The 27,509-nt window shown below is 60.0% G+C and overlaps 1 protein-coding gene across 1 annotated transcript; it reads left to right on the top strand.

Annotated features, from left to right (window-relative positions):
* Nucleotides 1-8: 8 nt before the first annotated feature.
* Nucleotides 9-27,509, top strand: EXOC3L2 (exocyst complex component 3 like 2). The gene is given in 13 exon segments (XM_043501697.1): nucleotides 9-123; nucleotides 10,630-11,318; nucleotides 14,244-14,335; nucleotides 14,337-14,878; nucleotides 15,180-15,294; nucleotides 15,689-15,799; nucleotides 16,748-16,848; nucleotides 18,045-18,155; nucleotides 18,610-18,745; nucleotides 19,871-19,993; nucleotides 20,509-20,664; nucleotides 21,319-21,440; nucleotides 26,388-27,509. Coding segments are annotated over 12 exon segments (2,583 nt in total). The 5' UTR covers nucleotides 9-123; nucleotides 10,630-10,648; the 3' UTR covers nucleotides 26,692-27,509.

Genomic DNA, 27,509 nt, shown 5'->3' with positions numbered 1-27,509 from the left:
GGGGCCGGCTCGCTGCCCAGGAGTTCCCGGAGCTGCTCGCCCAGCCCCAGCGGTCAAAGGGACGGTGGCGACTGGCGGCGCCGGGTGGCCACCTGCCGAGCCGGACGCGCGATGCAGACCCAGGTACCGGCGCCCCACTGCTCGGGGCGAGGATTGGGGCAGCGGGGACCGTCGCAGGGCCACACCCGGGCTGGGCTCCCGAGGGGCCGGGCCGGGAGGGTTGTAGCCGCTCGGGGTGCCCGGGAGCCCCCCACCCCGTGCCGCTGCTGCAGCCTGGGGTCACGGGTGTCAGGGGCTCGGGGCTCCCCAGGGGGCGCTGGCGGCGGGGGCTCTGTGCCGGCCTGGGGGGGATCAGGGGGGCTCTGTGCCGGCCTGGACCTGTGTGTGTGGGCTCTGTTTTGGTCGGGGTTGAGAGGGGTTCGGGGGTTGTGTGCTGGCTGGAGGGGGGCGGGAGAGGGGTTCGGGGGGGCTGTGTGCTGGCCTGGGGGTGCGGGAGGGGGGTTCGGGGGGCTGCGTGCTGGCCTGGGGGTGGGGGAGGGGGGTTCGGGGGGCTGCGTGCTGGGCTGGGGGATGCGGGAGGGGAGTTTGGGGGGGGCTGCGTGCTGGCCTGGGGGTGCGGGAGGGGGGTTCGGGGGGGCTGTGTGCTGGCCTGGGGGATGCGGGAGGGGGGTTCGGGGGGGCTGTGTGCTGGCCTGGGGGTGCGGGAGGGGGGTTCGGGGGGGCTGCGTGCTGGCCTGGGGGGAGCGGGAGGGGGGTTCGGGGGGGCTGCAGGGAGGTGATGTGCTGGCCTGGGGGTGCGGGGGGGCTCAGGGGGGCTGTGTGCAGGACAGGGGGAGAGGAGGATGGAGGGGGCTCTGTGCTGGCCTGGAGCTGTGGGGGGCTCTGTTTTGATCTGGGTTGAGAAGGGCTGTGTGCTGGCTGGGGGGGTGCAGGAGGGAGTTCAGGGGGTCTGTGTGCTGGCTGGGAGGCTGGGGGGGGGTTCAGGGGCTCTGGGCTGGTTTGGCTGCCCCAGGGGCGTAGGGGGCTGAGCTGTGGGAAGCACCAGGTGTCTCCTCCTGTGTTCAGAGGTGTGTTGCTGACCCTGATGGGACCAGCTCCCGGGCGGAGGGGTTTGGGGGTGGGAAGCCCGAGATTAGCTGGATGCAGTTTTATCTCCATGTGTGCCCCCCCCCCCCCCCGTGCGTGGCTGGTGTAGGGCTTAGCAGGCCAGTGCCAAGCACAAGGAGTCGGGTCCATTGGTGCCTTCCCCTCGCACGGCCACGTACACCAGTGCCCGCTCTCCTGCCTGGCCAGGATTCTTCCCGGGGCAAGTGGCTTCAGAAGGCGAGGGCCAGGAGCGTGGCTGGGCTGACGCAGAGCCATGGCCAGCTGGGCTGTAGCTTGGCTTGTGGCCAGGCTGTGCCAGTTGGCAACACCATAAATTAGCTTGTGCTGGATTCTGGCGCAGTCAGTGCCCAGAGAAGCCTCCTCCCTCCACTTCTTCCCCGCAGGGCTGGGCTCTGCTCTAAGCCCTGGGCAGAGGTAGGTGCCCAAGGCCATAGCAGAGCCTGCGGGCAGAGCAGGGCAAAGTCCTGTGCTCAGGCCTGGCGCTCGGGCGTCAATCTGCTGGCTTCAGTACAGATGGGCACCTGCTCGCAGAAGCCCTTTGTCCCCTGGGTGGCTGGGGCCCCCGGGGTGTTTGCTCTGCTCCCAGGGAGCGGCAGTTTCGCTTTTGTCTTGGCTGCCTATAGAGTAGGGAAGGGGGGCATTTCTCCCTTGGAAGCAGAGGCAGAGCTTAGCTCCCCCCAGCGTTCCCCGGCCCTTTCGTCCAGTGCTTGTCGGCCTCCCCCAGCAGGCTGAGCTCGCCAGGCACCGCCCTGGGCATGACTGGCATCCCATCTGTCTCTCACCAACAGCCCTGGCAGAACTGGGGGTGAGGGGGGGATCAGCCCACACGGAATCCAGTTCTCTTTGCCACTGGGTCTTGCCCAGCCCCCCAACCCTGGGCAAGCAACTCCCGCTCTGGGCCTCCATCAGGCCCTGGGCAAAAGGGGGGTGCTCCTGCCTGGGCGAGGAACTTGGAGATCGAGGGTTGAGAAGCCCCATACTAGGATTATTAGAACCGCTGTTGTCTGAAAGTTCACCCAGACCTTGGGGGTGGGATGGGGGGCTCAGCATCCCAGTTGTGCATTTGAGGTGCATGGGGAGGCTGCAGCTGGGTCTGGTGGTGATGAGCATCTGTGAAAGGGGTTGGAAGGAATCCACCTTCCTGGTGGGGCAGCTCTAGCTCCCAATCTGAGTCCAGCCTGTGTACCTCTGCAGACTGGAGGTGTGGGGCTGTGGGTGTGTGTGTGCAGAAGGAGAGTGTGGAAAGGGGGCTGGGGGTGCAGAGAGATGTGTGTTTGGGGGCGCTGTGTCAGTATTTTTAGTTTGTCTCTCGCACTCCAGTACAAAAAGAACAGGAGGACTTGTGGCACCTTAGAGACTAACAAATTTATTTGAGCATAAGCTTTCGTGAGCTACATGCATTCAATGAAGTGGGCTGTAGCTCATGAAAGCTTATGCTCAAATAAATTTGTTAGTCTCTAAGGTGCCACAAGTCCTCCTTTTCTTTTTGTGAATACAGACTAACAAGGCTGCTACTCTGAAACCTGTCACTCCAGTACAAAGAATTCTTGTGACCTGCTCTCCCCCCTCCAGTGTTTGCAGCAGATCTTTGCTGTTCAGCTGAACGGACCCCTTGGGCCTTTGCTTTGTCTCCCAGAAATTCCCTTCCCATGTGGCTGATCCTTGTCTACATGGGAGAGTCTGACCAGTTCTACAGGTGTAACTAGGCCCTGCCTAGCCAGGGAAATGACCCAGAATGGCCCTTGCGGAGTCCCCCCCGCCCCCCCCTGCACACTGACACTGAAGTAGGAGCGCCTGAGTTTGGTTTAGCTCAACCCCGTTCCCCAGGGACATGAGCTCAGGGCTTGTCTACACCGGAAACTCATCCCAGTGTAGTGAAGGCCATCCAGCCCTGTGAGGATGAGGGCAGTTATACTGGGATAATGTGCTGGGCCTGGCAGAGTTGTTGCCATGCTGGATGGGGAGGGAGTTTTCCCTTTGTCCCAGTGTTGCGGCGCACGACTAAGTTCGTAAAAATCAGCCCTGAACCCATGTGGTTGCACTGGGACAGACACTGCATGTGGAGCAGGGATACACTGAGACGGTGTCCTCTGCGTAGCCTCATCGATAGACTCATTCCTGTTCCTGGCTCTGCCACTGGCCTGCTGTGTTACCCAGGGCAAGTCACTTTGCCCTTCAGTGCCTCAGTTTCCCCACCTGGGGATAATGACATCGACCTACTTTGGGAAGCATGTTGAAACCAACTGTTGACAAGAGCTGGATGGGTGCGAAGAGCGTCCTCAGGGATGGCACTGTCTGAGTGGGTCACTTTAAATTCACACGTGCCGCAAATATTTCCCTCGTGGCCCAGGCCTGAACTACGGGGTGGGGGCTCCTGAAATGTGGGCAGTTCCCAGGCTGGGCTCACACCACCACCGAACACTGCACTGGGAACCCCTGGGCCCAGGCTTACACCTCTGCCAGCGTCTCATCTCCCCTGGGAGCACCACACAGGGCAAGAGCCCCCTCCCTGGGGGTGGGGAAGAGAGACAGCTGGGTTGGGTGCCCTGGCCCACCTGTGTACTCGGCACTTCTCCCCTCAGAGATAACAGCTAGTCCTGACATGCCAGTGCCTGCAGTCTGGGTGATGGTGCTGAAGGGCCAGGGTTCGAATCCACCCACAAGATGGGGGTTGGGGACAGATGCACATATAAGATTTTGTTTTTACCTCTGTCTTTTCAAACCCAAACCCAATCCTCGGAAATGGAAGGGAGGGGACCAGGAGGCTGATGCTGGGAAGAGACCAGGAGGCTGGTGGGGGGTGGAACAGGACGATGAGGTTGATGACGGGGGTGTGGGGGGATGATGGGATCATGAGGTTGATGGGACAGGTGGGGACCATGAGGCTGAGGGGAGGGGACAAAGAGGTGGATGTGAGAGGAGGGGAACCATGAGGCAGGTGGGGGGCAGGGACCAGGAGGCTGATGGCGGCTGAAGGGACCAGGAGGCTGATGGGGGGCGGGCGGGGGGAGGAGACCATGAGGCAGCCTGCAACAGCATGTGGCCCAGCTTTGTCTGCTCTTAGCTAATATCCCCAATAGCGGGACATGGGGTGCTAGACAGGGAGGGCTCTGAGCTACTACAGGGAATCCTTTCCCAGCTGTCCAGCTGGCGGGTCTGAGCGCCAGAGGTGGGGTCAGGAAGAAATTTCCCCCCCAGGTCAGATGGGCAGAGGCCCTGGGGGGGGGGTTCTCCTCTTCCCCTGCAGCCTGGGACATGGGTCACTTGCAGATTTGAACTCGTGCCAATGGTGGATCTGCTGAGACGTGATTCATGTTGGGAGCCAAGGACATCAGTGACTCCACCTGAGGTTCTGGGGTAACGTGGGCGGGGTGGCGGGGGAGAGGATCTGTGGCTGGATGGACGAGAAGCTCTGGTTGTGAAGGAGGCAAAGTCAACTTAGGGAAGCCTGACTGACAGTTGCCTGGGCAATCCTAGCTCCCCCCCCCCCAATTGTGCATACAGAGAGCGTGGTCTTTTAAAAAAAAAAAAAAAAGGCCCCAGAGCAGGAATTGAAAAATCGGTTAATTGCCAGTAGGGTGACCAGATAGCGAGTGTGAAAAATTGGGACAGGGTGGGGGTAATATATGAAAAAGCCCCAAATATCGGGACTGTGCCTGTAAAATCGGGACATCTGGTTACCCTAATTGCCAGTGATAAAGAAGCAGACCCAGCGAAAACGCTTGCAGTGAGAAACCAGCAGCTAGAACGTGAACAAAAGCAAGAAATAGCTGATATGGAAGGAGAAGCTGCTGAAAGAGAGCGCCGGTGTTTTGAACATGAACAAAGAATGGCATATATTCGACTGCAGGAACTAGAAGCTAAGGCAGAAGTGGACAGACTTAAGCTCCAAATCAAAAGAATAAAGGAACAACAGGAACTGACTATCATCCTGGAAAGCCAGCTCCTCTCAACAACAGAGATGGGGATAGAATCTATCCAGGTTGTAACAATGCTGGTACGTTGTTTGACTCTAAGCAGTTATCTGTGTGTAACCCAATTTACCCCAACACTGCCACCTTTTATGTAAATGCTTTTACTGTGAGCTCAGGTGAAGGCAGAGAATGTAAAAGTCAATGGTAAAAGCTGTTTAGGGCAAATTACAGCTTCTAACATCACTCTTGTTAAAGCAGATCTTGTCAAAGAGGAGGATTATTTACCAAATAAGAGTGTGAATAGTGTAATCCTCTATGAGTTTGCTGTAAGTGTGCCTTTAGCCAGAATCCAGCTTGAATGGAATGGCGTTAAACATGAAGTTATAGCTGGTGTAAGGAAGCTATTGCCTAAGGATCTTTTGATTGGGGATGATATTAAAGCTTTGTGCAGTCAAGTTGACTTAAATCAGTCACAAGAAAGAAATAATCCTGAACTTGTCTACACTATGGTCAAGGACTTGCCTACAGAGGGTTTCTCGAAATGTTTTGTCTGAGGAAGATGGCTGTTTGTGCAAAGAAGCAGTGCATATGTGGAAAACATTCCAGAGTGTCTGTCTGGTATCTCAGAAGTGAATCTGGCATTAGATAAGGCTCAGGGAAATGTTTCTCTAGAGCAAATTAAAGCTGGTGATCAGGTTAAAGCCCAAACTGAGGAAGGTAGGGGGACAGTCTTGGTGAGTGATACACTGTTGGCTAGAAGAAAAGGAGTACTTGTGGCACCTTAGAGACTAACTAATTTATTTGATCATAAAATTAGCAAATAATTTAGTTAGTTTCTAATGTGCCACAAATACTCCTTTTCTTTTTGCGAATACAGACTAACACAGCTGCTACTCTGAAAACTGTTGGCTAGCAAAGCTTGGGAAAGTAAGCCTGGCCCAGGTAAAAGTGATGTGCTTAATGTAGCTCCATGTAATAAGACACTAGTTGTGAAAACAGCAGCTCATCTGTTAAGGGAGGGGACGACAAAGAGAGTTTAGATGAGCCTAGGCAACCTCCTGAGCTGGTGGCTTTGTCTAGTCAGCGGTTTGGGAAGGTGAGGTTAGTGGAACATGTGCATCCCTACACCTTACCTGTTACCAATATGGAGAGTTGTGACCGTGAAGGAGACGTTCCTGTGCCTGTCAGGGGTAATGACTTGCCTATGGAGGGAGCTACCCCAATCTCCAAGCGGTTGTCTGTGAACAGCCCTGTGTGCTGGGACAAGGGAAATGAGATCCCAAGCTGTGTGGCTGTCAAAGGGGAATGTTTCTCCAGCTCTTTTCTGTTTGTAGAACGGACAGAAAAAGCCTGTCAGCCTATGATGGTTGAAAATGTATCAGTTGACCCAGAGTTGATTCTGGATACAACTGAAGTCCAGGAAGGAAGTGGTCCTGAATTTGTGTAGGTACTGTGCACAGCAGGGTGTATTGGTGGGGGGGCTGCCTGGAGTGGGACAGGAGTGAGGCATGGCATGGGGTGGGGGCACATGGGATGGGTGTGCACAGGGGATCATATGGGGTACACGGTATGGTGGGTGTGGGATGGGGGTACACGGTATGTGATGGGGCATATGGTGTGGGTTGAGGGTATGCTGCATGATAGGGAGTACAGAGAGTGTGCGATACAGGGTACAGGGCATGTGTGGTACTGGGTGTGCAATGGGGTACAGGGCATGTGCGATACAGGGTAAAGGATGTGTGATGGAGTACAGGGTACAAGGCATGTGTGATTCCGGGTACAGTGCGTGCGATGGGGTACAAGGTACGTACAGGCTAATATGAGGGGGAAAGGAGTCCAGGGGAGCTGGCTGTATTTTAAAGAAGCCTTATTGTGGGCGCAGGAACAAACTATTCTGAAATGCAGAAAGAATAGCAAATATGGCCGGCGACCAGCTTGGCTTAACAGAGAAATCTTCAGTGAGCTTAAACACAAAAAGGAAGCTTACAAGAAGTGGAAACTTGGACAGATGACTAGGGAGGAGTATAAAAATATTGCTCGAGCATGCAGGAGTGAAATCAGGAAGGCCAAAGCACAACTGGAGTTGCAGCTAGCAAGGGAAGTGAAGGGTAACAAGAAGGGTTTCTACAGGTATGTTGGCAACAAGAAGAAGGTTAGGGGAAGTGTGGGACCCTTACTGAATGAGGGAGGCAACCTTGTGACACATGATGTGGAAAAAGCTGAAGTACTTAAAAGTGTGTGTGTGTGTGTGTGTGTATATATATATATATATAAAAAATTAGGAATGCCAAAAAAGAATTTGAAGAACAGCTAGCCAAAGACTAAAAAAATGTTGCTATTACTTTCTGAAACTACATCAGAAGCAGGAAGCCTGCTAAACAACCAGTGGGGCCACTGGACGATCGAGATGCTAAAGGAGCACTCAAGGACGATAAAGCCATTGCAGAGAAACTAAATGAATTCTTTGCATCGGTCTTTATGGCTGAGAATGTGAGGGAGATTCCCAAACCTAAGCCATTCTTTTTAGGTAACAAATCTGAGGAACTGTCCCAGATTGAGGTGTCAATAGAGGAGGTTTTGGAACAAATTGATAAACTGAACAGTAATAAGTCACCAGGGCCAGATGGTATCATCCAAGAGTTCTGAAGGAACTCAAATGTGAAATTGCAGGACTACTAACTGTCATCTGTAACCTATCGTTTAAATCAGCTTCTGTACCTAATGACTGGAGGATAGTTAATGTGACATCAATTTTTTAAAAGGGCATCAGAGGTAACCCCAGCAATTACAGGCCGGTAAGCCTGACTTCAGTACCGGGCAAAATGGTTGAAACTATAGTAAAGAACAAAATTGTCCGACACGGATGAATATAATTTGTTGGGGAATAGTCAACATGGTTTTTATAAAAGTACATCATGCCTCACCAATCTCCTAGAATTCTTTGAGGGGGTCAACAAGCATGTGGACAAGGAGGATCCAGTGGATATAGTGGATTTAGATGTTCCGTCATTATGGATAGTTCTCTGAAAACATCCACTCAATGTGCAGCGGCAGTCAAAAAAGCCAACAGAATGTTGGGAATCTTTAAGAAAGGGATAGATAATAAGACAGAAAATATCATATTGCCTCTATATAAATCCATGGTACACCCACATCTTGAATACTGCATACAGATGTGGTTGCCCCATCTCACAAAAGATATATTAGAATTGGAAAAGGTTCAGAAAAGAGCAACAAAAATGATTAGGGGTATGGAAGAGCTGCCATATAAGGAGAGATTAATAAGACTGGGACTTCTCAGTTTGGAAAAGAAACAACTAAGGGGGGATATGATAGAGGTCTATAAAATCATGATTGGTGTAGAGAAAGTAAATAAAGAAGTGTTGTTTACTCTGTCCCATAACACAAGAACTAGGGGCCACCAAATGAAATTAATAGGCAGCAGGTTTTAAAACAAACAAAAGGAAATATTTTTTCACATAACGGACAGTCAACTTGTGGAACTCCTTGCCAGAGGATATTGTGAAGGCCAAGACTATAATAGGGATAAAAAAAGAACTAGATAAATTCATGGAGGATAGGTCCATCAATGGCTATTAGCCAGGATCGGCAGGGATGGTGTCCCGAGCCTCTGTTTGCCAGAAGCTGGGAATGGGTGATGGGATGTATCGCTTGATGATTAACTGTTCTGTTCATTCCCTCAGGGGCACGTGGCATTGGCCATTGTCGGAAGACAGGGTGCTGGGCTAGATGGACCTTTGGTCTGACCCAGTATGGCCATTCTTATGCTCTTACTCAATGCTTTTTTTTTGCCTCCATCTTCACAGACAAGGTCAGCTCCCAGACAGCTACAGTGGGCAGCACAGTATGGGGAGGAGCCCTCAGTGGTGAAAGAACAGGTTAAGGACTATTTAGAAAAGCTGGATGTGCACAAGTCCATGGGGCCGGATGCGCTGCATCCGAGGGTGCTGAGGGAGTTGGCTGATGTGATTGCAGAGCCATTGGCCATTATCTTTGAAAACACCTGGCGATCGGGGGAGGTCCCGGACGATTGGAAAAAGGCAAATATAGTGCCCATCTTTAAAAAAGGGAAGAAGGAGAATCAGCCACCAGAAAAATCATGGAGCATGTTCTCAAGGAATCCATTTTGAAGCACTTGGAGGAGAGGAAGGTGATCAGGAACAGTCAACGTGGATTCACTAAGGGCAAGTCATGCCTTCTATGATGAGATAACTGGCTCTGGATATGGGAAAAGTGGTGGTCGTGATATATCTTGACTATGGCAAAGCTTTTGATACGGTCTCCACCAGTATTCTTGCCAGCAAGTTAAAGAAGTATGGGCTGGATGAATGGACTAAAGGTGGATAGAAAGCTGGCTAGATTGTCAGGCTCAACAGGTAGTGATCAATGGCTCCATGTCTAGTTGGCAGCTGGTATCAAGTGGAATGTCCCGGGGTCGGTCCTGGGGCCGGTGTTGTTCAACATCTTCATTAATTATATGGATGATGGGATGGATTGCTTTCTCAGCAAGTTCGCAGATGACACTAAGCTGGGGGGAGAGGTGGATATGCTGGAGGATAGGGATAGGGTCCAGAGTGACCTAGACAAATTGGAGGATTGGTGCAAAAGAACTCTGCTGAGGTTCAACAAGGACAAGTACAGAGTCCTGCACTTAGGAAGGAAGAATCCCAAGCACCGCTACAGGCTGGGGACCGATTGGCTAAGCGGCAGTTCTGCAGAAAAGGACCTGGGGATTACAGTGGATGAGAAGCTGGATATGAGTCAGCAGTGTGCCCTTGTTGCCAAGAAGGCTAATGGCATATTGGGCTGCATTAGTAGGAGCGTTGCCAGCAGATTGAGGGAAGTGATAATTCTCCTGTATTCAGCACTGGTGAGGCCACATCTGGAGTACTGCGTCCAGTTTTGGGCCCTCCACTACAGAAGGGATGTGGACAAGTTGGAGAGAGTCAAGTGGAGGGCAACAAAAATGATCAGGGGGCTGAAGCACATGACTTACAAGGAGAGGCTGAGTGAACTGGGCTTGTTTAGTCTGCAGAAGAGAAGTGAGGGGGTATCTGATAGCAGCCTTCAACTACCTGAAGGGGGTTTCCAAAGAGGATGGAGCTTGCTCGGCTGTTCTCAGAACAAGGAGCAATGGTCTCAAGTTGCAGTGGGGGAAGGTCTAGGTTGGATATTGAGACACTATTTCACTAGGAGGGTGGTGAAGCACTGGAATGGGTTACCTAGGGAAGTGGTGGAATCTCCATCCTTAGAGGTTTTTAAGGTCAGGCTTGACAAAGCCCTGGCTGGGATGATTTAGTTGGAGTTGGTCCTGCTTCGAGCAGGGGGTTGGACTAGATACCTCCTGAGGTCCCTTCTAACCCTTATCTTCTCTGATTCTATGATATGGGATACAGGGTGTGCAATGGAATACAGGGCATGGAATGGGGTACAGGGTATGTGCGATACAGGGGACAGGGCATGCCATGGCACTATATGTTGCTAGGCAGCGGTTGGCTGTTCCGTGTCCCCAGCTGCTTCTCCTCCCGTGGCACCGGGGTCCCCGTGTCCCGCACTCAGGGCCTGACCCTGTCTCCTGTGTTGCCAGGTCCCGGGCAGCGGCGGCCATGCCGGTCCTTAAGAACCCTTACAAACTGAAGATGGCCAAGGCCAGCAGGGCACCGGGTGGCACCGGGGAGCTGATCCTGGCCCAGGAGAGCAGCACCAACCCCTTCGAGGAGGACTTGGAGGAGAACTCGGGGGACGCCGTCCCGGGGGACCAGAACCCCTTCCTGGAGGAGGCAGAGGAGCAGGGCGGTGGCTTTGAACGCCACCTCTTCAATGGCAGCCTGGACCGGCGCCGGGCAACGCTAGAGAGGCTGGTGGGCCTCTCCCCCTTCCGGCTGGGCAAAGGCAAGAAGGGGGCGGGCAAGGAGAAGGCTCCTGCTGGGGACAAGGGGCCTGACCGGCGCTCCTTCCTGGGCCGCCTGCTGGAGGGGGAGCCGGGCCCCGGGGCCCCGGAGAAACGGAAGGCGCGGCGCAGCTCCGAGGACTTCAGCCTCCTGCAGCGCTTGAACGGGTGGCGCAAGGACAGCCCGGGCGGGCCGGAGAGCTGCCCGGCCGAGCGCGAGGGCGCCCCCGACGCCGGGAAGCGCATGACCTTCCTCAAGCTGGGCCTGGGGGGCCGGGCGCACCGGGCCTCGCTGGTGGACAAGCCCAGCCCCCCCGAGGCTCCGGAGCCGGCGCTCGCCGCCCAGGAGGTGGAGACCGTCGCCAAGGCCCAGGAGCCTCTGTCAGGTGAGCCCGTGGGGTGGGGAGCTGCAGCTGGGGGGCCCTGCCCCTGCCCTGCCACGAGGGGGGATGTGGGGGAGCGTGTGCCCGCATACATCCCGGGGAGGCAGCCTGCCCAACGGAGCCACTGATGGGCCGAGTCATGTCGCCGGGGCGCCCCCTCCCCTGGACTGTGAGGAGCTGTGCGGGGGAGCCATAGATCTGCCCCCTGTCTGCCCCCCCACTTCTCGCAGGCACTCCCCCCGGGTCACCAGCCCATGAGCCCCTGCAGCTACCCCTCCCAGGAGCCTCAGCCCACGGGGGAACCCCCTCCGGAGCCTCTCCCGCCCCCCCAGCCTTGCTTCTTTCTGTCCCCGTTCTCCCTCCCCCAGCAACGCGCCCTGCCCAGGGGTGACAGGTCGGTCCCACTTCTCGGCTGGTCCCAGTGCTGAGAGGAGCTGCCGTGGTGAGGGCCCGTCGCAGGGCATCCTGTGCGCAGAGTGGGACCCTGGTGCCAGCCGTGACATGCTCCCAGCCGAGATGTGTGTAGGTTCTAGTCCTGGCTCTGGGAGGGAGTCTAGTGGTTAGAGCAGGGGGTTGGGAGCAATGAAACACGGGCATGGCTTCTATCCCTGGCTCTTGTGGCCTTGTGTATGTCCATTTGCCTCTCTGCCTCGGTTTCCCCATCTGCACAGTGGGCTCTTCCCACAGCCCGGCTCGCTGTAGGGCATCGCTCTGCATGGGTTAAGTCCCGTACTTGGGAGTGGGGTTCCCAGACGGGGCAGCCGTGCTGTGGCTAATGGTCCTTGGCAAAGCCACTAAAACCACAGAGGTACTGTGAGTGACACAGGACACAGGTACATGGGATGGGCCCAGCAATGCCCTGGCTGGTGCCTGACCTGGGGCTCTGCCTGGGAGGAGCCCAGCCCCACTCCCAGGGTTGTGGGGAGTGAGGCCCAGTGGGGAACTGGAAGATAACAGGGCACAAGGGCTGGAACAGCCAGTTCTGAGCAGAGCCCTTATCAGCCCATGGAGCCACCCTGTCTGCCCCCGGCCCCAGAGAGGCCCCATTGTCCCACCCTAGGGCACCAAACCCAGTGGATGGAGAGCAAACACCCACCAATTAAGGATCCTTTGAGGTGCAAATCGCCCCCCGCATGTCTCTGATTTAAAGCCAGCTGGTTCCTGGTTGCGGTCCCTGGGGGGACCCTGTGGCCATGAGACCCTGGTGCTGGGAGGTCACACCCGGGTCGGAGGTGCTGGGACCATATGCTGAGGAGGGAGGGGTAGGGACCGATACAGATGCAGGGGGTTAGGTCTCTACCCATGGGTGCCCTGGGTGGGGGCCTGGGGGAACCGTTCTGAGGCTCCCCCTCCAAAAACCCTTGGAAAATTCAGAGTCAGATGCTATGGATAATCTGAGATGGGTCTAGGAACCCTGCCCTTGGTGCCCATGCTGTGGCCCGTTTGGCCCCCTGTCATCTGCGCCTCTCGGTCTCCCTGGGCCACGTTCCCAGCTGCCCTCTGCAGGGCTGGGCATGGGATGTTTCTGTCCGAATGCCAGCAGAGCTTCCCCTGGCACGGTGCCGGGAGGGGCGTGGAGTGAAGTCCTGCTGTGCCCACGGGGCGGGCATCCCGCAGAGCTCAGCGTATGCTGCCCCATGGGAGGATTTGTCCCGCTGGGGGCGAGGTTTGGCGGGCACAGGAGCTAGCCCGGTGGGGTGTCAGTGAATCGGACATGTTCCCGGAGCAGGCAGACTGGGGGGAAGCAGGAGATGATCCTGGTATTCTGCTTTGCCAGGGCTGCATGGTGCTCGGTGTCCCTTTCCCTGCTCGGAGGGTCTTGCTGCAGGGCAAGGGCAGGTGGGGGGTCACAGAAGGGAGTCAGAGGTCACCCGAGAGCACCCCCTACACCCCCCCATGCCCAGATAAAGACTCTCCCATCCCTGTGCTCTGCGGCTGGCCGAGCGTCCCTCCCTGGCAGGGGAGGAGAAGGGAGGGTGCTGTCTGCTCCCCCGGCAGGCCCAGCACCCCATGTCACCAGCCTACCTGGGCTGGCTGTGGGTCCCAAAGGCTGGGCAGAGCTGTGCCCCCCAGGTGTTGGGCCATGTGCTGTGTCCCTCACCCCAGCCAGGGGCCATGCTGTCGGTGGTGCCTCCCACCAATACTGTGTGGGTGCTCTGCCCCAGGGCCAGGTGGCTGGACACCATGAGGGCACAGTGGCCGGCCCCTGGCTGGGTTGGTGCTCGGCGCGGGGTGGCTCATGGCCATGTTTGTGGTCGTGCCCAGCCCAGCCCAGCCCAGCCAAGCTGTTTTTTAATTTATTGTTTCTCTGCCGGCCTTCCTGGACACTGATTCAGCAGCCAGCGGGCTCCGGCAGATGGAGTGTCCTGCCCCACTGGGCCCATGGGACACAGAGGTGGGCAGTTCCCAGTCAGCGTGTGGGGCAGGGACCCATATGGGGGACAGAGTGTCCTGCCAGCTGGGCACAGGGCCTGCCCTTCCTGCCTGTTCTACCTGCCCCACTGGACTGAGGTTGCTGGCTCTTCAGCTGACCTCGAGGGCAGAGGGGGCAGCCCTGGCAGGGGGAGGGGGGCAGCAAGGAGCACGTCTGGCTCCCACCCAGGGTCCAGGTTCTCCAGAAGGTCTGGGGCCAATGTAGAGCCAAGCTGGGGTTCTGCCTCCTGGCTCCGCTTCCCCCGCCGGACGGAGTTTGCTCTGGGCAGATGGCCAGAGCTGGCGTGTGTGTGGGGGTAGCGCTCCTGACCCACACCTCTTCTGTGTGTCCCCCCCACAGCTCTGCTGGTGTCCCTCACTCCCAACCCCGCCAGCCCCAGCTCTGGGCTTTCCGCCGGCTCTGCCGGTGCCCCTCGCTTTCGACCCGCAGCGTGCCAGCCCGGGGCTCCCCTTCCCCCGGGGTCCGTGCTGACCTCTCTGCTCCGCTTCCCGCAGTGCTGGAGATCCTGAACCTGATCCAGCAGCGGGACCTGCTGGCAGCGGACAAGCACATCATCGAGCTGGAGGCGGAGTGCGGGCGGGAGGGCCCCCCCGAGCGGCGAGGCTGGGGAGGGGGCCAAGGCTGGCAGCCGCAAGGCCAAGGACGTGGCGCTGCTGTACGAGGCCCTGCTGCAGCAGCTGTGGGCCATGCTGACCGAGGCCCTGGCGGCCCGGGGCACCTACGCGTCCCTGGAGCTGGTGGTGCAGGTGATCGAGCAAGAGGAGGCCACGGACCGGCGGTGTCTGGAGGCGCAGGGGGGCGGCACGGGGCCCCGGCCCCGGGCCATGCGCCGCAGGTGGGCCGAGGCGGTGAAGCGGGCGGTGGGCGAGCGGCTGGGCCAGTGCGCCGAGGACAGTGGCGGCCCCCTGGCGGGGCACGTGGAGCGCCTGACCCGCTGCCTGGTGGAGGACCTGAGCGCCGTCAGGAGCCACCTGCTGCCAGCGTATCCCCCCGAGTACCAGGCGCTGGACATCTACGCCCGCAGCTACCATGAGGGGCTGGCCCAGCTGCTGGGCAGCATTGCCAAGAGGAGCCTGTCCATCGCCGAGCTCTACTTCCTCCTGGACTGGCACAGCAACACCTACCCCAGGTGAGGGGGTGGGGCTGGCTCCCGGGGCGGGGGGGGGATGGGACGGCTCTGGGGTCAGTACCTGGCATGGGGTGGGCCGGTACCTGGCACTGGAGGGTGGGGAGGAGGGGCGGGCCGGTTTCTGGCACTGGGAGGGCAGGGATGAGGGGCGGGTCCGGTACCTGGCACTGGGGGGGCGTGGGGGAGGAGTGGGGCCGGTACCTGGCCCTGGCGCCCTTTGAGCTGTCACTGGGAAGGGGGCCATGCAGGGAGGCTGCGGGGGGGTGGGGGGCCCTGCCCTCATGGCTGTCTCTGCCCCCAGAGAGGTGCTGGGGCGGCTGGACATTGCCCCGCTGCTCAGCGCCCACGAGCAAGAGCCCCTGCTGCCCCCCGAGACCCAGCGCTGCTTGGAGAAGGCCTGCGCCACAGCAGTGAAGGTAACGGTGGAGCCTGGTGCCCACCCCCCAAGGCACACCCCGCCCCCCCGCTCTGCCTCCCCGCAGCAGCCCCAGGGCCTTCTCCTCCCCTCTGGTGCCTCCCCGCACCTGCCCCACCCTCTCCTCATGGCATCTACCCACCCCCTTCCGTTCCCCGGGGTGCCTCTGAGCTGGGAGTGGGTGATTTCCCCCCCCCATAATCCAGGGAGTTGGGGGTGTCAGTCCACTAATGAGCAGGTCGTGGGGGGAGGAGTTTACAGTCCAGCTGAGCTGCAGGGCCTGGCTGGGAGCCGGTCGGCTAGATGCCTGGCAATAGGGCGGGTGGTGCTGGGGCAGCCCCTGCACCCCCCCACGGAGCTCCCCCCCACCTGTGATAGCTTCTATTCCCACCTAGATCAAGATCGCAGCGGACATGAGCCGGGAGCTGCGGGAGGAGGAGCAGCGCTGGGCACAGGAGCCTGGACGGGACCACGGCCAGCTGGAGCTGTCCAGCCGGGTGATCTCGGTGCGTCCAGGGCAGGGCCGCTCGCCACTACCCGGCTCCACCTGGGCACGCTCCTTCCCCTCCATGCCTGGCCCCTGGGCCCCCCACTCCCCCTCCTGCTGTGCCTGACCCCTGGGCCCCTTCCCCTCCATGCCTGGCCCCCTGGACTCCCACTCCCCCTCCCGCCATGCCTGGCCCCCGAGCCCTGCCCCCCCGCCGTGCCTGGCCCTCGGGGCCTCCACGCCCCTTTCCCACCATGCCTGGACCCCCCCCAACATCCTCCCGCACCCCATGATGTGTCTGGCCCTCTAGCCCTCCACACCCCTTCCCCACCGTGCCTGGCCCCCAGAGCCCCCCATGCTCATTCCCCATCGAACCTGGTTCCTGGACCCCCTTGTGCCTGGCCTCTGGGCCTCCCTGGCCCCCTTCTCCTCGGCCTTCCCTGCCACACACATACCCTCCTCACTGCCCATGCAGTCAGGCTCTAGGGGCCACAGGGGAAAGCTGCCAACAGCAGATGGCAGCTTCAACCCCATTGCCCCCGGGGCAGGTCCCCTGGGCCAGAGAGTCAGGCCTCAGCCCCCGCAAGCTCTGCAGTGGGCCCCGTGCGGGGCTCCCCTCTGCCAGGCAGCCAGCACCACCTCCCGGCTGCCCACTGGTCAGCCCCCTGAGCACCGTGCCCCATGGGAGCAGACAGCTGCTGAGCCAGGCCTGGGCTGTGCTGGGTACCTGGGGCCTGGCTGGACCTGCCCTGGGCTGGCAGCTCGCAGCCCCTCCCCAGGCGGTGCTGGGTGCAGCTGATGGTGCCTGGGGCTCAGCCAGGGCCTGCTGGGGTCTCCCCTTTGTTGCGGTTGGGGTGAGTCAGTGGTGCCTGCTAGAGGTTTGGGGCCAGTCCGTGCGCCTGGCAGCAGGGGGGGAGGAGGCTCCCCGCTCCCCCAGCAGCTCAGTGGCCTGCTTCTCTCCTTGCAGGTACTGAAGGCTCATGTGGACAGAGCCCCCCAGATCACACCGGAGTTCGGGGAGCAGATAGTGCTCTGCTGCCTGGCTGGTCTGGCCGAGTTCCTGCAGAGGTACAGGGGAGGGGGAGAGGCTACACTGGGGGCCTGCTTTGGGGTGCATGCAGGACTCATGGGCGGGACAGCAGATGGGGGGGCTTCTCCTCCCAGCCATGCTGGGAGGGGGCTGGGAGACCCATGGGCTGTGTGGAGAGATCAGCCCTGTTAATAATATTGTGTTACTTGCCAATCGGTCAGAGAGTCCCTAGGTTCTGGCCCCAGCATCAGGCTCTGCCGGGCTCAAACCCAGGAGCTCAGTCTCTTGGCGAGAGCCTGGGGTGCGGGACCAGGGCGCTCACGCTGAGCACACAGCAAAGCCTGGGGGACTTTCACTGGACTCGGCGAAGAAGCCAGGAGGGCTCCAAGCCATGTGACCCCCTCAGAGCCCCTGGCCCAGCCCGCAGCACTAGCTGGGGTGTTGCCCTGGGACAAAGCGCTTCCTGGGGGCCCTGGCCGTGAGAGGCAGCAGCCGGCCCTGTCTTGGGCGTGCCAATGGCTCTGATGGGCCCAGCGGGTTGCAGGGTCAGATGGGGGATGCCCAGCTAATCGCTGAAGACCCTGCTCCGCATGGTGATTTCCCTGTTAGTGATAGTCAGGCTAGTGCCCAAATCCAGCCGTTTCCCCGGCGTAGGAGGGAGGTGCCCTTCTCCTGCAGGGTAACAGATTCATCCCTGTCCAGGCCCGTTCAGCTCAGCCCTGTCACGCCTTGCTCGGCCGATGGGCGGTCGTTACTCCCCTGTCCCTGCGGTGGCATCTCCCACCGAGCAGGCTCCTCCGCCATGTTCCCCAAACCTCGGGGCAGCCGTCAGGCCAACCCCGCTGGCCGGAGCTGTGCTCAGGTTGCCTGCTCAGGCTGGCATCTCCCAGGCCTCCAGATTTCCTGCCTTATGGCTGAAGACAAGGAAGGCCAAGCCAGCCCTGTGGGTTACAGCCCTTGGCTCAGGTTTCTCTCCCCTCCCCATGCTGGGTGGGGTTTGGTCTGGGGGAGGAAGGGGTCTGGAAGGTGGCAGCTGAGCGGGGTGGAGGGTGCGGGGTCCGTCAGAGAGGGTCACTGTGGGACGTGTGCCTGGCGGTACAAGGATGCCCTTCCTGGGCAGGGAGGGGTGGGGATCTCTCCCCCCTGCCAGGGCTGTCCCTGGTATGGGGGGGTGGGGATCCCCCCGGAGCCTCAGGACACCCCTTCAGCATGGGTCATCTCTCCCCTTTTGCAGCTTTCAGAGCAAGGTGGAGCAGTTCCACCAGAGGCCAGGCGAGAGCGGCCCCCCAACCGACAGCTATGTGGGCAGGACCATCATGCTCGTCAACTGCTGCCCCCCCTTCAGGTGAGGGGCCCCCATACCTTTTGTCTGCCCAGGCCTGGGGTGAGCCAGCCCATTCCCCCACCCAGGTCCAGGGGCCTACGGAGCCTGTAGCAGGCACCCTGCGTTCCTTGATGTGGCTGTGCCTGCCTACAAACCCCCCCATTGGGTCCCTTGTGGCCAAGTCTCCTCCCCCGCCTCCTGCTGGGTACCCTCCATGGCTGTGCCATGCCCTCCCCAGGCTCCCCCCTGGGTTCCCTCCCTAGTCAAGCCCCCAAGGACCCCTGCTGGACTCCCCTGAGATCCCTTATGCCCCTCAGCCATATCCAAGGTCCCCTGGGTGAAGAACATGGCAAGATCTGTCCCCTGGGCCCCTGCCAGGGGCAGGGTTGGATTTTGGGGCCTGGGGCCCACGCCTGGAGGGGGCATTGCTGCAGTGCATTGTGGGCCGGCTTGCTGACAGGCACCGTTCCTCCAGGGAGTACGTGGAGAAACTGGTGCAGTTTGGCCACCCGGAGAGCGATGCCCCCCGGCGCCAGGCCAACGCCGCCCTGGACAAGGTGACCCAGCTCTGCAACCGTGTCCTGGCCCAACAGCTCTTCGAGGAGCTCCGGGTATGTGGGGGGCAGGTCGGGGCATTGCGGGACCTGGCTTGGGTCTGTCTGTGGGGGCAAGGTGGGTCTGTCAGATAGATAATGAGAGAGTCAATATACTGCCCCTCTATCAGTCCATATATGCCCACACCTGGCAGACTGTGCGCAGGGCTGGTCGCCCCAGCTCAAATCCGAGAGGTTAGAATTGGGAAAGGTGCAGAGAAGAGGGTGGAACAGCTTCAGCGGGTGCAGAGATTAGAAAGACAGGGACTGCTCAGTTTGGAAAAGAGATGACTAAGGAGGATACGACGGAGGTCTATAAAATCATGCCTAGTCTGGAGAAAGTGACTAGGGAAATATTATTTACCACTTCACATCACACAAGAACCAGGAAATTAATAGCTAGCAACAAACAGAAGGAAGGAAGTCTTCACACAACGGAGTGAACCTATGGAACTCACTGCCAGGGGATGTTGTGAGGGCCAAAACTATAGCTGGGTTTAAAAAAGCTCCTGGAGGACCGGTCCATCGGTGGTTATTAGCCAAGAGGGCAGGGACCCAGCCCCATGCTCTGGGTGTCCCTATCCTCTCCCTGCCAGAAGCAGGGACTGGACGACACCCTGGGGGTGGATCACTCGATAATTGCCTTGCTCTGTTCGTTCCCTCTGAAGCACCTGGCTCTAGCAATGGTCAGAGACAGGATACTGGGCTGGTGGGGCCATTGGTCTGACCCAGCCTGGCCGCTGTTACGTTCCTAGCTGGGGGGCAGGGTGAGGTGGCAGAGACCCCCATTCACCCCAGCTGATGTGAGTGCTTCCAGCATAGGAAGGGGGCAGAGGGCCATGCGCTGCGGGGGATCATGGCAACTTGCCCCTTTCCTGCACGGAGACCTGGGAGCTTGTCCCCCTTTGCCCCGCACTGCCCAGCCCTGTGGATCCAAACAGAGGGGAGCTGTGAGCGGGGTGAGGCCAGCAGCCTGGCCAAGGCACTGCCCAGCCCGTCAGAGGGGGCGCTGCTGAGATCTGGCCCACTCCTGGCTCGCCTGCAGCAGCAGACGGGAGGGGGCTTGGCCTGGTCCCCATGTGCCCCCTGGGGGTGCCCGGCTCTGCCCTCTGCCCTGGCGCTGAGGCTGGCCTCTCCTTTCAGCCCTACTTCCACAAGCTGATGAAGAGGAAGTGGCTGACTAGCTCGGAGAGCTTTGACGCCATCGTCACGCTGCTCACGGACTATGCCCAGAAGCTGCGGACGATGCAGCCGGAGCCGTACAAGGTGGGTGCTGCTGAGGGTGTGGGGTGCAGCCACCCGGGACAGAGCCTGGGCAGAAGGGAGAGCAGCCATTGCTTTCACGGCCCTGTTGCCCCTCATCAGGCTCTGCCCCTCTATCCAGCCCCCCACCACAACCCTGGTGCCTCTCCAGGCCACGCCCCTCTGCCATGGCCCTGGACCCAGCCCCGACCCCCTGCCATGGTGCTGGCACCTCCTCTCAGGGACCTCCCAGTTGCTGAGCTGGACGCCCTGGGACCTGCACCAGTGGGACAACGTCCAGGGGAGGTTTCTCCCTGAGATTCTGCATCTGAAGGCACTGGGGGGCAGGGAATAGCCACAGCGCAGTGCGCTCTGGCCACACCCCTGATCTGCCCCCCGTGGGCCCTGAGGGCAGGGAATAGCCACAGCGCAGTATGTGACAGCATCCCTGGGGGCTCCCCCCACCGCGGTGGGCTAGCTGGGGGGAGTCCGCCCCTCCCCTACAGGCTGCATGGCTGAGCCTGCCGTGTGCCCCACAGGCGCTGGTGAATGAGGTGCACCGGCGGGTGCTGGTCGAGTATGTCCGGCCCCTGCTGCAGGTCCGGCTCGTCTGCAGCTCGAACAAGATGAGAGGCAAGGTGGCGGCCCGGCTGGAGGACGAAGGCCGCCAGCTGCAGGAGCTCTTCGGCCAGCTGGTGAGCTGGGAGGAGGCTGGGAGGTGTGAGGGGCCGCGCTGTAGCTGCGCAGTGGGGCAGGGTGGGCTGCCCTCTGAGGACCCCCCATGGGACTGAATCTCCAAGATTGCTAAACTGGGGCAGTGGATTGGGAGAGGGGAGAGGGTCTGAGTTGCAGGCTGCTCAGAGGGGGGTTCCTGGGCAGCGCCGGGCACAGCGGGAAGGGCGGGTGTGGCCCTCCTGGTGGAGGGGAGAGCCTGGGAGAGCCAGCTGGGCCGGGCTTAGGGTAAAAGAGTGAAGGTGGAGCAGGGGTGCCCTGCACGTCCTGTTGCCATGTGTCAGGGCTGTGCTGAGATCGGGACATGGAGCCCTGCCCCCTGTGTGAACAGATGTGGGGTGGAAGAGGAAACTGAAGCACGGTGCATGGCAGTGATGGGCCTAGGTTCCCCCAGCGGGGCGGTAACGGAGCCAGGATTAGCACCAGCCTCCAGCCCTGCCTGCTGGGACGTGCTGCCCTGGGTGCTGGGGGTTCTCCTTGAGTTCTCGGGGTGGGGGCTGAGCTCCAGCTGGTTTGTCCCCTCAGTCTCACTGGTGGCATGGCCGGGTGGGGGATGGGGGGGAATCTCCTTAGCCCCTGCCCTGCCCTGTCCTGTCCTGACTGGCCCCTCCCCACAGAAGTCAACCTCATCTTGGCTGAATGCAGCGGTGCCTCACCTGGCCGAGATCCTGCGGCTTGAGGACACGCCCTCCATCCAGATGGAGGTGGGGGTGCTGGTGCGGGACTTCCCTGATGTCCGGTGAGTGGGGGGCACCGCAGGGGGCACCATGGGACCTGTGCACAGCCTCCAACCTGCACCTCCCCTGGCAGGGTCCCCCAAATCCTCCCTCTGGGGGATCCCCCCAGTGTCGCTCCATCCTCGGCCCACGGGGGGCTGCTGTGGGGCTGGGGGGAACAGGTCCATCCCTTGAAGAGTCAGTGAGGGAGCCAGCACCTTGGCCCTCCGCTGGACTCCTGCTCCCAGGGCATTGGGGGCCGTGCTGCTGTCTGGCCTCCCCACGTCAGCAGGGGTGCAGTGGGTGGTCGGATGGGAGATCTGGGTGCCCCTGCGCTCTTGAGGCTGTTAAAGGTCTCGGCTGAACTGCAGCTCAGCTAATGAATCCCACCCCCCGCATTCCTGCCCTACCCCTGGGGCATGTTAAACAGCTGCCCTGGCTGCACTGCAGTGCTGGGGAGACCCTTCTGGGGTTACAGCTGTGCTGCCCTCTCCGCTCCCCCTCTCGCTCCTTGTGCCCCGGCTGAGCATCACAGAGCCAGGCGGGCTGAGGGCTGGGCTGAGGGCCAGGCAGAGCCCTGAGCTCCGTGGCACAGGGCCGTGGCTGCCGTTTGGGTCCATAAAAGAAGAACAAACGTCCCAGTGCTCAGAGCTTGTCACAGGAGGGACCCGGGCTGACTTGAGCAGTGGCCGCCGCGTGGCCCCAGGCAAAGCCCCGGGGGAGGCAGACGAGCGCTGCCACTGGAGAGGGGCCACCTATCACTTGAATGCACTTTGCCCTGAGGCAGCACTGGTGGCTCCCAGCTTCCCTGGGTCCGCACAGATCCCGTGCCCCCCCCCCCGGGACCTCTCCTGTAGGGGGCACTGGGCCATGCTCTGCCAGACAGCTGGCGAGCTCAGAGCAGTGTGCGAATCCAGTATATGGTGCGCTTAGGGACAGTGAGCTCCCACAATGCACCTGGCCAGGGGTGCGATGCAGGTCCATGGTCCTTCCCCCTCCCCTGCTGGGGGTTAGCTCCTGGCCCTGAAATCAGCCAGCTCTTGGGAAGGCCGGGCCTAGCGTGTGCCTGCACGCCTCCTGTGGCAGAGAGTACCACAGGTCACCCCGGCTGAGCCAGAAGATTGACCAGGATCAGATGGCTCCAAGGCGGACGCAAGCATGAACTTGAAAAGGGCAAATGGTTTTGCCAGCACTGCTGCTTGGGACAAGGGCGAATGCTCCATATGCCCACCTGGGAGATGCCCTCTGGGGCAACCCCCCCCCAGCTGCTTCCCATGCGCCAGCAGAGCTGAATGCTGGCAGCCCCCCGCAGGGATCCCCCAGCTGCTTGGCCCCACAGGGGTCGGATTCCAGTCCCCATTCTGCGGTGACTGTTGTGTTTGACCCTGACACACATGCCCTCTCTAGCAGGGGTCACCAGTGACACACACTGGCTTCCTGGTGGGTGCAGGTGGTGCTGATGTGCCCATGCCCTGCTCAGCCAGCCCTCCCCCTGGCACCAGCCTCAGACAGGCCAGGCCTTTGGCAATGTGCTTCCCAGGGCCCCCAGCTGGTCTCCCTCTGCTTCCCCCCCCATCCCTGCCGTGCTCCCTGCCTGCTGCCCTCGGTCGCTGCTCCCACCATGTAGGGAAGGCTAGGGGATGCCCCTATGTGGCATACCGTGGTGCCAAGGAGCAGGATACCAGTGAATTGGCCTTGGAGTGCTCTGCTGGGGTGGGGGTGAGACCCTGTCTGGCATATAGGGACAGCATGGACCTGCACGGGGCCCCAGCCTGACAGGCGCCGCATGGGTGCATAACCAGGGACAGTCCCAGCTGCAGCACGCTCGCCAGCTGGGAGCCAGGCCCTGATGCGGGGCAACGGCACTCGCAGCCCATCCTTGTCAGCTCACGGGCTGCTCCCAGCTGCTGCCAGGACGCCCCCCCCCATCCCCCGCAGCTTGGCCCCTGGCACTGCGGCCAGAATTAGAAGGTTGATTGAGCTAAGCAGGCCATTGGGTGTGGGACACTGTAACGATGCTGGTTCTGGCGGGACCCAACTGAGAGTGCCAATTCAGGACAAATTGCTTCAAGCAGGGCAGTTACAGCCCAAGGCTGGGGTTTCTATGCACACCAAGGCAAACCAAACCAGCCAGAGAGGACTTTGGTTTTACCCGATTGGCTAACCACAAGTCACACAAGCAATTCCCTTAGACACTCCAGTTTCCCAGTATCTCCACCGGTCCCATTCATTATGAGGATGAATGGTTATGAAAACCAATACCCTAGTAAAAGAAAAAAGGTTCTCTTGATCCCTAAGGACCAAGCCCCAGACCCAGGTCAATATACAAATCAGATCTTACCCACAAATCACGCTGTTGCCAATCCTTTAGAATCTAAAAAAGGTTTATTCCTAAAAGGAAAAAGATATAGATGAGAGCTAGAATTGGTTAAATGGAATCAATGACATACAGTCATGGCAAAGTTCTTGGTTCAGGCTTGCAGCAGTGATCGAATAAACTGCAGGTTCAAATCTGGAGTGCATCCACAGCTGGGATGGGTCTTTCAGTCCTTGGTTCAAAGCTTCAGTGTAGCAAAGTCCCTCCAGAGGGATGAAGCAGGACTGAAGACAAGATGGAGGAGCTGCAGCAGCTTTTTATAGTCTCTTGCCATGTGGTCTTTCCTTCTTTATTCCAAAGACAAGCTGTCCATCACGTGGCCTGGAAAAACCTCTGAGTTCTGTCCATAGGCAGGTCCCTGCATACCTTGCTGAGTCCCAAGGTGTGTCTGCCTTCTCTAGATGGGTCGATTGTATTGCTGATGGTCCTTAATGGGCCATCAAGCAGGCTAGGCAGAGCTGACACCAACTTGTCTGGGGTGTCACCCAGAAGCATAGCACAAATTTGAATACAGACAGTATAAAGCCAATATTCATAACTTTAACTACAAAAATAATACACATATATAGACAGCATAATCATAACCAGCAAACCATAACCTTGTCTTAGACACCTCATTTGCCCCCCTTTATACAAGATTTGGTGCCACTACAGGACTTTGGTTGCAACAATGATCTACATGGTACCAGCTTATGTCAATAACGTCACAGACGCCTCCCCTTCCTCCATGCTCCCAGCAGTGCTTTCCTGAACCCGGAGTCACAACCCGCTTCCCAGGACGGGGGGAGATGGAAATGCCCACGTCCGTGGCACTGCCCAGTGCTGGGCTCTGCCATGGCCACCTGCGTCACTCTTGGGGTGAAGGGGGGTTATCACGCTCCTGGCGCAGCTCCTCTTTCCATCTTCCGCTGATGGCATCCGGGCGCAGGGCTGGGAGGCGACGGATCGCCTGCTAAGTGTGGCTGCAAGCCGTTTCCTGCAGCCGGCCAGGGTGGGGCAGCCAGCAGGGGTGGCTGAAGACCGGGCTGGAGGAGAAAAACAAGCGGCTCAGACAGGAAGGGGCCCAGGAGTGACTTCCCCTGGCTGCCACCATGGAGCAATTTGTGGTTGTGGCCACCAGGGAAGTGGAGACTTGTGGAAAGGGGCTAGGGGTGGAAGGCTGCTCCGCAGGAGACCTTCGGTGGGGGGCAAGGGGGTGTCAGACATGTATAACCCCCCCTCCACCACATCCCCTCCCAGCACCACACAACCAACCCACCCACCCCTTGGCCTGGCATTGCCAGGGGCTGGACTGCTCTGCCCCTGTTGGGACAGGGCCTGGCGTGGCCTTGGGAATGGATCTGAGACACCTGCCTCTGGAAAGATCCCCCTAAGCCAGCCCCCCATCAGCAGGCTGCATTTTCCCAGCAGTGGGATTCACAGGTCCCGGCCCCCAGGCTCAGCGCCGTGGCAGGAGCCTCCAAGGAAGGAAGTGTTGCAATTGTGCCGGGCGCATCTTCCCGCCTGGAGCTGGCAGCCGGGCCATGCTCTGGGACAGCTGCCAGCTCACAGCAGGGCCCCGGAGCAGTTGTGGGGCCCAGAGCTGACACCAGCGGTGCCGTTTCCCAGAACCAACTCTGGGCCGGGCACCAGCAGAAGCACCAGGCTGGCCCCCCGCACACCCCCCTCCCTGCAGGAGCTGCCCGGGAGCAACGTGTGCCTGGAGGGGGGGCCGGGGCTGTGCTGATTACATGGGCGCTCAGCCAACATCCTGAAAATGCCGGCAGAAGCTTTAAATAAACTCCTGCCCCGCAGTGCGGCCAGCCGCCCTCACACAGCATGTGTGTGTGTCCTGGCAGGCATTGGGCTGGAACCGCTAGGGGGAGTTGATGGCGGGGCCTGCCAGGCACCATGCTGACCGTCAGGGGGTGCTGATGGAAGGGACCCGGCGGGCTCTAGGCTGGGGTGTGCTGAGGGGGGGTCCCGCTGGGCACCAGCCTGACCGCCAGGGGCTGCTGATGGGGCAGCTCCCAGTGGGCACCAGGCTGACACTGCCAGGGGGGGTGAATCCACTTATTTATGGTGAATGCCCCCCCGCACTTGCTCTGCGGCTCCCCTCAGTAAGTGCCTCTGCCCAGGTAGGGCACAGCTGCCAAGGGCGGGGTGCTCCCTTCATTGCCCCATGGCAGGAGGCAGCTGCATCCCCAGCCCCACTCACATTGGGTCCTTCCCTGTGACCTTGGCTGGGCTAGGGAGGGATTGCGCCCCCTCGAGGCCAATCTGAGGAGTTGCCCCCTCTCTGGGCTGCATGAAGAGCTTGTTCCCAGGTTTCTGCAAGGAGGTGGCCTGGCTTCTCCCATCTCCGGCTCTCTGGGCGGTGCCCTGGCTGCAGGCTCTGGGCACAGCTTTGCCCCTGTAGCCGTGTGCCCAGTGGCATGGGTGGGCATGGCCATGGCCCCAGGGGCATGGCTCTGCCCTGTGGGCATGTGCCCAGTGGCATGGGTGGGCATGGCAATGGCCCCGGCAGTGGTGTGGCTCTGCCCTGTGGGCACGTGCCCAGTACCATGGGGGGCTGTTCTGAGCAGCACCCCTCACCCTCTCCTTGTCTCTGCAGGAGGAAGCATGTGGTGGCCCTGCTGGACGTGCGGGGCCTGCGGGGCCAGGCGCAGCGCCAGGAGATCTTGGCTGTGGTGAAGGACCTGGAGCTGAGCGAGGGCGAGGCTCCACTGGGCCGGGAGCGGGCCTTCTTCTCAGACATCCCCGCCACCCGTGAGGTGTGCTGCTTCACCAGGGCCCTGCCACGCCTGCCGCCCGTACACCTCCCCTGTCTGGGCCGGCTGCGCTGGGGGTGTCTGGGCCCTGAGCCTGACGCGTGCCAGCCACAGACCAGTGAGCACGAGGCAGAGATCCCGGTGTGAGCTGAGCCCCTCCAGCAGAACCCAGCCCCCGAGCCACACCAGGCCAGGAGCCTTGAGCCAGCGGGCAGGTCCCTGCATCCTGCTGGCCCAAGGCCATGCCACCCAGCCTGCACCCAAAGACACTGCGCCTCGGTCCCAGCAGCCTGGTGGGTGAGGACGGGACACAGGCATCCAGCCCTGCTGCCTGTGAGCCCCCCTCAGGCCCCAGCGCTTCGGTCCTGAACTCACACTGGTGCCAGCCTGGTGCCCAGCACTGCCCTGAGCAGGGGGTTTGGGATGTTCATTTATGGCAGCCCTCCCCAGAGATGCACCCGGGCCCCGCGCATGGCGCTGCAGCTGGTGGGGCAAGGCCAGGCCTGTGGGCAGGACATGCTAGGCGAGGTGTTTGACCCTTTGTGCCCCTTGGCCACCTTCCCCTGGGGCTGGCAGCCCACTGATCCTCAAGCTGCCCTGCTCCCCTTCGGCTGCCCCTCCTCCCAGTGCCCACCAGCAGGGTAACGCCATACTCCCCAGGCTCCTCCTGGCTGTGACTTGCCAGCCCCCCAGATGAGCCAGCCAGCCACCACTGACCCCCTGAGAGCTGGGCAGCAGTTGCAACTGGGTCTATGCCAGAGCCCTGAGTGCTGGAGCCAGTTGTGGTGCCCACCCCCATGCACTCCAGCAGAGGCCCAAGGCAGGAAGGGGCTCATTTCACCAGGGGGGCCCTGTACACAGCTTCCCCCCCCACCCCAAGCTGCCCAGTCATGCGGTCTGGCTCGCCTGGGGTTCGGGTTCAGTCTGTAACTGTATGATAAGGAATAAACGTTAATTTAAAGGCC

This window comes from Dermochelys coriacea, chromosome 23, assembly GCF_009764565.3.
Source record: "Dermochelys coriacea isolate rDerCor1 chromosome 23, rDerCor1.pri.v4, whole genome shotgun sequence".
Lineage (NCBI taxonomy): Eukaryota > Metazoa > Chordata > Testudines > Dermochelyidae > Dermochelys > Dermochelys coriacea.
This window is presented reverse-complemented; position numbering and strand designations above follow the sequence as displayed.